Here is an 8,913-nt window from a genome sequence, read left to right as displayed (position 1 = left end):
TCTACCCCACAACTTGGGGTTTGAACTCATGGCCCCAAGATCAAGAGTTGCACATATTTTTAATTAAAAAAATTTTTAATTAAAATAATTTTTAATGTTTTATTTCTTTTTGAGAGAGAGAGAGAGAGAGAGAGAGAGAGAGAGAGAGAGAGAGACAGCATGAGCAGGGGAGGGGCAGAGAGAGAGGGAGACACAGAATCCGAAGACAGGCTCCCGGCTCTGAGCTATCAGCATAGAGCCTGATGCGGGGCTCAAACCCGTGAACTGTGAGACCATGACCTGAGCCAAAGTCGGACGCTTAACCAACTGAGCCACTCAGGCCTCCTTAAACTTTTTTTAAAATACTTTTTTATGTCTTTATTTTATTTTGAAAGAGAGAGAGAGAGAGAGAGTGTAAGCAGGGGAGGGGCAGAGAGACAGGGAGACACAGAATCTGAGCTGTCAGCACAGAGCCCGGTGTAGGGCTCGAACCCACAGACTATGAGACCATGACCTGAGCTGAAGTCCGCTGCTTAACCGACTGAGCCACCCAGGGGCCCCTTGAATTTATTTTTTGAGGAAACTACTTCAACACTCAACAGTGCCACCTGCCTGTAGATGATAGCACGGAAGGGCCACCAAATCCCTAGACTATCAGCCCACTGTTGGCGGCTTTTGGGATAAAAGTTGCACTGTTGGTAGATTACAAATCATCCAGAAAGTAAAAAGCACAGATTATTCTCAAGAACCACAATGGTGTGGCCAAAGTTGGCTGACTGGACTGGCGTGGCACCTCCGTAACCTGAAAAAGTCACACCAAGAGCTCCAAGAAGAAGTAAGAGGGTCTATGTATTCGATTCCCTCGGGAGTGAACAGGGAACACTACACGCACAGTGGCCTCCCTGGTCACAGGACAAACAGACGAACATTGGGCAGGAATCACAAGGTTGGCACGGAGCACTGGCCTCTGCACAAGAAGCGTAGAGTCTCTTACTCTGTGCCCCTTCTATGATGGTGGATGTGTTGTCATGTCTGGTGTGATGAAAGATCCAGGAAGAAATGGAGACAGTCTGGGCAACGCGGGGCGGATCGACAGCTCGATTCCGGCCAGTCCCCTTAGAGAATGGCCCACAGCAGGGACATCTGCATGAGTGACCTCGACCGATCAGCCACGATTTGTTTCCACAGTCAGCTGAACGCACTGCCCTGCAAAGCCCCCGGTCGGACAGCAGGATTATCATCACGGACATTTTCGACTTCACATTTCTGCCTACCTATCGTTGACCTAGAGCCACAGTCACGCTGCTTTCTGGCTGCAGCGGCAAGGTTCGTACCCGTTGGCTAACCCGGGCCCGAGGTGGTCAGTGAGCTGAAGGTTTGTCAATCCTGTTGATCTTTTCAATGAACTAATGTGTAAGTTAGTTGATTTTCTCTCGTCTTTACTATAGCTTTCCTTTCGCTTGCTTTGGGGTTATCTTCTGTTTCTATTGTCTCTTTTTTTAAATTTTTAAATGTTTATTTATTTTTGAGAGAGAGGGAGGGAACAAGTGAGGGAGGGACAGAGAGAGAGGGAGACCGAATCCAAAGCAGGCTCCAGGCTCTGAGTTATGGCATAGAGCCCAATGCGGGGCTCGAACTCACAAGCCATGAGGTCATGAACTGAGCCAAAGTCGGATGCTTAACCAACTGAGCCACCCAGGTGCCCCTCTTTTTCTCTTTTCTTAAGGTGGAAGTTTAGGCTATTGATTTTAGATCTATCTTTTTTTCTCTTAAAATTTAAGGTCTTAAGGGTTTCTGGGCGGTTCAATTGGTTAAGTGTCTGACTTTGGCTCAGGTCATGATTTCACAGCTTGCTCGTGAGTTTGGGCCTCATGTCGGGCTCTGTGCCGACCGCTAGCTCAGAGCCTGGAGCCTGCTTCAGATTCTCTGTCTCCCTCTCTTTCTGCCTCTCCCTTGCCTGCATTCTGTCTCTGTCTCTCAAAAATAAATAAACATTTAAAAATTAAAAAAAAATAAGATTTTACAACTATAGATTTCCCTCTAAGCACTGCTTTGGCTGCATCTTTTAAGTTTTGGTATGTTGTGTTTTTGTTTTCATAAACCTTAAAGTAGCTTCTAATTTCCCATGTGATTTTTTACTCCCACGTGCTTTCTTCTATGACTTATTAGTCATTTTAGAATATGTTGTTTACTTTCCACGTATTTGTGAATTTCCTAAATTTCCTTCTGTTGCTGGTAATTTCATTGCATTGTGGTCTGAGAACATACTTTGTATTATTTCAACTCTTTTAAACGTACCGAGACTTGTTTTATGGTTTACCATAGGGTCCCTACTGGAGAACGTTCCATATACACCCGAGAAGAACATGCCTTCCGCTATTGTTGGTTGGAGTGTTCCGTAGATGTCTGTTAGTACTTGGGCTTGACTTGCACAGCTGTGACTTTTAAAGGAAACTACCTTGGTGGAAGCTATTTGTTTCATTGTGATAATAACACCTTGTTTTTTCCCGGGTTTTGGTGTAAGGTCTAGGATCATTTTCTAGGACAGTGGAGCTGATCACAAGAATTTATCCAGATTTCTTTTGGTCACCTTTAGCAGCACTGTGAACCCACACTACGACAATAAAAGAACCCAGAGTAATCAATGCCTCATCTATGGTTTCCTAAGGGAGTTTGTCTCAAGAGAATCTTCCTGAATGGGATAAAGCTGACATAGCAGCTCGGACTCACTGGGAAAAAGGAAAAAAAAAACCGAAACAAAACTGAGACCTTTCATCGTCATCTGGGAATGGGTATAAGATTGGCCTGATGGGGGCGCCTGGGTGGCTCAGTCTGTTAAGCAGCTGACATCGGCTCAGGTCCTGATCTCACAGTTTGAGCCCCACGTCGGGCTCTGTGCTGACAGCTCAGAGCCTGGAGCCTCCTCCTCTCTTTGCCCTTCCCTTGCTCATGCTCTGTCTCTCTGTGTCTCGAAAATAAATTAACGTAAAAAAAAAAAAGACTGGCATGATAGACAGTAGGGAGGACCAAGCGGTAAGATAGTCCACTTCTTCTTCTTCCTTTTTTAATGTTTTATATACTTTTTGAGAGAGAGACAGCATGAGCAGGGGAGGGTTAGAGAGAGAGATACAGAATCCAAAGACAGGCTCCAGGCTCTGAGCTAGCTGTCACCACAGAGCCTGATGGGCTCGAACCCATGAACCGTGAGATCTTGACCTGAGCCAAAGTCCGATACTTAACCGACTGAGCCACCCAGGCGCCCCAAGGTCCACTTCTTAACAAGCATCACGTGTCCTTCCCTTCATCTCCCAAGTGAGCCAGCAAAATTCTCATGATTCAGCTGACCCTTGTCCACAGTGGTAATAAATTCCCCTCCGTTCATGTTTAGTGTGTGTGTGCTGTCTGAAAGGGGATGGAAGCTTCTGTATGCCCAAAATGACTCTTAGTACTGGTTGTTACAATGGGACAGACCTGAGGCTGACTGCTCAGCCGTGAGCAACTACCCCTCCATTCCCCAGTCCCCCCCAGAGGAGAGTTAGCGACAACCTGGGCAGCTGCCTTTGAGCCTACTTCCACGAACTCCACCTGCAACTGCCTCCCTAACTCGTTCTCATGAACAGGAAATAAAGCCAAAGGCCGCTTACGGATTAGCTAGTGATACAGTTCGGTCAACATGCTGATTCCCTTGGCCTTCCCTCAAAACGTGTGCACCGGCTCGTGAGGTCCTCACACTTCCTCTCACAGAAAACCGTGTTTCCATCAGAACTTCGTCCTTAGTGCCCGAACAGTCAGGAACTGCGAAGGGTCTCTCATTTCACCCTACTTTCCAATAAACAAGGTGACACAACTTCAGAGATACTGGCAGAAGACATGAGACTTCCAGGTCAGAGATAAAGGACTTCATCGCAGCACAGTCAGCGTTATGAGCGTGAGCGAATTTGTCACTTCCCCTTCCCCTCAAGTCTCATCAGTGCAATGTAGGTGGGCTCATATGGAAGCCTGCACACAGAGTGAGTTGTGTTACAGTAGAGGGACTCTGAGCTCGGACCGTCCAGGTATTTTATAATAAATAAATTATTATTTATTTCTATATATTTATATATTATACTGCTTGGGCAGTAAGTATGCTCGTCCTTTGCTATCTCTTGTCCAAGGCTGTTCACTATACAAACATCCCGGAAAGATAGTTCGGAATGAAGGTCGTGTCTCTGCTCACTAAACCTTCATTCGTGCGAGAGGCTGGCAGACAGCTGTCCCCTCCCCCCTCTCTCCTCACATCTCACTGAATCCCCACAGCAACCCTGCCAAGTGGGTATAACTGACCCAGGTTCACAGATGAGGACCTGGAAGTGCAGAGAAGTGAAGTGACTTTCTCCCGGCGGCACAGGCCGCAAGCAGCGGGTCCGGTATCAAATCCAGGCCTGCCTGACTCCAGGCCCGCGCCTTGCCCGCCGTCCTGCACAATTTGAGGCCGGGAGGGGCTCTGAGGAGAGAAAGGTGATGGGAATTCCCTTGAGTAATGGGACAGAGGCCATGCAGGGAGAGTGGGACAGAGGGGCGGGGGACAGGAGCCAGAGTCACAGGACCTTGGAGACCACAGTAAGGACTTTGGATTTTTGTCTAGATGTGATGAGATGCCAGAGCGTTTTGACAAAAGAGTGATATGACTTGATTTGTATCCTTTTTAAAATGTTTATTTATTTTCGAGAGAGAGAGAGAGAGAGAGAGAGACAGAGAGCAAGCAGGGGAGGGGCAGAGAGAGAGGGAGACACAGAATCCGAAGCAGGCTCCAGGCTCTGAGCTGTCAGCACAGAGCCTGACGTGGGGATCGAACTCACCAACTGTGAGATCATGATACGAGCCGAAGTTGGACGCTTAGTTAAGACTGAACACCAGGCACCCCCTGATTTATGTCTTTAAAGCATTATTATAGGGGCGCCTGGGTGGCTCAGTCAGTTGTGCATCCAACTTCGGCTCAGGTCATGATCTCACAGTCCGTGGGTTTGAGACCCACATCGGGCTCTATGCTGACAGCTCAGAGCCTGGAGCCTGCTTCCGATTCTGTGCCTCCCTCACTCTCTGCCCCTCCCCCACTTGTGCTCTGTCTCTGTGTCTCTCAAAAATAAATAAATTTTATTTAAAAAATTTTAAGGCATGATTGTTTCCTGTTCTGTAGAATGGGGATAACAGTAGTACCTTCTGGAAACGGCAGTCACGGGGAGTGAACGGAAGGGATTAAACAGGAGGATGAGTGCCAGGGTCTTAATTCGTGCCAGAAAGACTAAGCTGTGGAGGGATACTGGCCATGCTGATGAAATGAGTTTAGGACGGGGCTGGGAGCGGAAGCGATACGGGCCTGGAGGGTCTGTGCACACAGGGAGAGTCCAAGAGTGCCGCTGGTCGGCCTGGCAGAAGTGACCTCGGGCCGGGCTCCGAGTCCGGAGCGCGACTGCCTAAGAGCCTGGTGGGAGATGGAGACACAGACAAGGAGCACAGGGCTCCCCAGGTAAGCAGGAGGCAGCAAGGGTCAGAAAATGGCAGTTCCAGGGAGTCTATGTAGAAGGAAGATGGGCCCAAGAGGAGGGCACTAATCTTCAGGTAAGACCGCAGAAGCATGTGCTGTGTGGTCAAAGAAGGAAGTTGCTGATTAGATTGGTGGGTGGCTAAATCCTAGCTCCTTCTCCCCTGCCCTGGGTGTAGCCTTAAGGCGCTTCAGGCTGCACATCCGGGGACCACTGCCTGCCCGGGCTGCCTTCTCTAAATTTAATAAAGGAGAGAATGTATAAAGAAAAAGAACACAGAAGAGGGGGAAAAATCAAGACCAAAGTTCAGGGAGCACTAGTCATTTTAACAGAGACCCACCTAAAAAAACAAAACAAAACACATTACGGTCATAAGTAGTAGGTCCCTCAGCCTCACAGTCTGGCAGGAACCTCTTGCTGCCGCTGGACCAGCACTTGTGTGAGCCCAGTTCAGCGCTTTGCAGTCAGCCAGCGTTTTGAGAGCGTAAACTTTTTAAAAATGTTTATTTATTTTTTATTAATTTTAAAAAATGTTTTATTTATTTTTAAGAGAGAGATCGTGAGTGGGAGAGGGGCAGAGAGAGAGAGAGAGAGAGAGAGAGAGAGAGAGACAGAAGGAGGCTCCAGGCTCAGCTGTCAGCACAGAGCCTGACGCGGGGCTCGAACCCACAACTTTGAGATCATGACCTGAGCCGAAGTCGACCGCTCAACCGACTGAGCCACCCAGGAGCCCCACTGAGGGCTTAAACTTCAAAAAAAAGTTAGGGGCCGACTTTGCATCAGTCCCAGGCCTTGGGGCTAAGGGGGTCGGCAAACCCGGACTCCGAATATGCAGAACGGGCTGGCAGTGTCTTGAAACAGGCTGAAAGGAATAGAAAGGGAGGAGGATCCCCGCCTGGCCTGCCATGCCGGGAAGTACTGAGGCCTGAGGAGGCTCTAAGCGCGCGCAGGAGGCCACTAGTTCTCACCAAGGGTGCTGTGATGACGCCACTGCCCAGCCGGCCCGGTGCGACCTGTGCGGAAAGGGAGGCCCGAGGGCAGGTGGAGGCCAGCGGGGATTTCTCCAGCCAAATGGTCATTTTCATCTGCGACGGGTAGGAACGGCAACCCTGCACACCCGCTTTCCGGGTCTGCGACCCGAGCGGCGTGACCCCGCAGCCTCCCCTCCCGCGGCCCCGCCAGCCCAAAGGGCGCGGACCTGGCTCCGGAGGCGGGGCTCGCCGTCGGGCCAGCAGAAACCACGCCCCACTCTGGGCATGTTGACGTCGGAGAGGTGCCGTTTCCGCCCTCATCCTAGGACTGAGCGGAGGGGGCGGAGCCGAGTGGAAAGCGCTCTGCTTGTACGTCACTTCCGGTGAGCCTAGTGGAGAGAACGGCGACATGGCCCTGAACGGCGCTGGTGAGGACTTGGGCTGCGGGGAGCTGTGGTTGCGGGATGCAGGAGGCAGCCCGCTCGGGCAAGACCCCTCTGTCTCTTGTGACTCTCTTCCGCCAGAAGTCGACGATTTCTCCTGGGAGCCCCCCACCGAAGCGGAGACGAAGGTTCTGCAAGCGCGACGGGAGCGACAGGATCGCATCTCCAGACTCATGGGCGACTACCTGCTGCGTGGTTACCGCATGCTGGGCGAGACGTGCACGGACTGCGGGGTGAGGAGAGGCTCGGGACGGTGGGGTCGGGGATGGGGCAGCGGCGCAGGCCTCAACGGCCCTTCCTCAACTCTCCCCCCGGGATTCCATGGGCCTGCGTCTCACTCCTGCCCCCGGCTTTCCGCTTCCAGACGATCCTCCTCCAAGACAAACAGCGGAAAATCTACTGCGTGGCTTGTCAGGAGCTCGACTCAGACGTGGATAAAGATAATCCGGGTGAGGGGTCGAGTGTAGGTTTGGGAGGTGACAGTGGAGTCTGCGGGTGGGGCGGAGGCAAGATGCTTTCTCTTTTCGGCTCTAGAAAGGACCATTCGTTCAGTAAGAGCACTAAACACCTACCGTGTGCAGACACTGTGAAGAGTCTGCGCTCAGGCGGGCATAATCCTGATGGGAGAGATGAATCAAGGGCACGAATACCTTTGACACAAAGAAGAAAATGGATGAGTTACCCAATAGAGGGGCAGGAAAAACATCTTACGCCTAGGAAGAGCAGGAACAGTAACGAGTGAGGAGGTGGCTCAGGGCTGCGAGGGGACAGGCCCTGACCATTCCACCCACTTTCTCCTTTTTGTAGCTCTGAATGCCCAGGCTGCCCTCTCCCAAGCTCGGGAACACCAGCTTGCCTCTGCCTCGGAGCTCCCCGTGGGCTCTCGGCCAGCCTCTCAGCCCCCAGTACCCCGGCCAGAGCACTGTGAGGGAGCTGCCGCAGGGCTCAAGGCAGCCCAGGGGCCACCCCCTCCTGCTGTGCCTCCAAATGCAGATGTCCTGGCCTGCACGCAGGAAGCCCTCCTGCAGAAGCTGACCTGGGCCTCTGCTGAACTGGGCCCTAGCACCTCCCTGGAGACTAGCATCCAGCTGTGTAGCCTAATCCGAGCTTGTGCTGAGGCTCTGCGCAGCCTGCGGCAGCTTCAACACTAAGAGGTCCCTCCTGAGAAGAACCCTCTAGAAAAACAGCTCTCCTCTTGTGTGGTTTGTTCTTTTCTTGGTTCTGAGTTGCATGCCAGCCCCAGCTCCATGAGCTTCCTGCCTTTGGCCTCTGACCCTACTACTGTCTGTTCCTGATGCCCTGAGAGATGAGTTGGGCTTGTTTCTGCCTGGTTTCCCCACTCAGAATGAGGGAAGATGCAGAGGACTATGCTGCTTTTTTTTGTTTTTTCCTCCTGGGAGAGGCGGCCACAGCCTCTTCAAAAGCAGAAGGCAGAGGGGTGGACCTCTCCTGCCCCCCTGCAGCCTCCTCAGCCATCCAGCGCTCATTTCCCATCCTTGAGTGAGATTTTGGGGTTCCAGTCCCCTTTGGTGTCTTCTCCTTCCCCTGAGCATTCTGGTACCGTCATCCTGACTCGCTTCGTGCCCAGCCCAGGTACTTGACACTGACAGGGCGGCAGGGACCAAGTCTGACCGCCCCAGGCCCCTCGGGTTCCATCCTTTCCCTTGGGAGTTCTAATTGGGCAGAATGATTAAACACATTATTGTGGGGTTTGCAGAAAAGAACCATGAAAGAACCGCGTTCGTCGCTTTTGGTTGCCCTCATCCCCTTTCTGGTTCCAGTTCAGTCCATTCCCCCATTCCCTTTCCTCAGCTTTTTCTGAGATGTGGGCCCACCACCATAGCCCTTTTAAGGGAGGCCCCGCCCGTGCGAAGGGGGTGGGGCAGGGGCGGAGTCGGTGGAGTCGGGGAAGGAACAAAGCGCAGCCTACGGGCGGCGGCTGGCCTCGGGCCGCGCGGTGCGGGGCCTGCGGGCGGCGGCCCGGGCACAGCGAGGAAG

At 51.9% G+C, this 8,913-nt stretch overlaps 1 protein-coding gene across 1 annotated transcript; it reads left to right on the top strand.

The window, feature by feature from the left end:
* The first annotated feature begins 6,837 nt into the window (after positions 1-6,837).
* Positions 6,838-8,103, top strand: ZNRD2 (zinc ribbon domain containing 2). The gene is made up of 4 exons (XM_029956804.1): positions 6,838-6,900; positions 6,997-7,148; positions 7,280-7,364; positions 7,723-8,103. Exons 1-4 carry the CDS (start codon positions 6,882-6,884, stop codon positions 8,064-8,066), a joined length of 600 nt encoding a protein of 199 aa, XP_029812664.1. The 5' UTR covers positions 6,838-6,881; the 3' UTR covers positions 8,067-8,103.
* Positions 8,104-8,913: the final 810 nt, after the last annotated feature.

Source organism: Suricata suricatta, chromosome 11 (assembly GCF_006229205.1).
Source record: "Suricata suricatta isolate VVHF042 chromosome 11, meerkat_22Aug2017_6uvM2_HiC, whole genome shotgun sequence".
NCBI classification, from domain to species: domain Eukaryota; kingdom Metazoa; phylum Chordata; class Mammalia; order Carnivora; family Herpestidae; genus Suricata; species Suricata suricatta.
The sequence above is the reverse complement of the archived record's forward strand: the minus strand, read 5'-3'. Positions and strand labels throughout refer to the sequence as shown.

Excerpts from the sequence above, each read along its gene's own strand:
- ZNRD2 (XM_029956804.1), top strand. Across the intron at positions 7,149-7,279 it reads AGACGTGCACGGACTGCGGG|ACGATCCTCCTCCAAGACAA; the intron begins GTGAGGAGAGGC and ends TTCCGCTTCCAG. Across the intron at positions 7,365-7,722 it reads CGTGGATAAAGATAATCCGG|CTCTGAATGCCCAGGCTGCC; the intron begins GTGAGGGGTCGA and ends TCCTTTTTGTAG.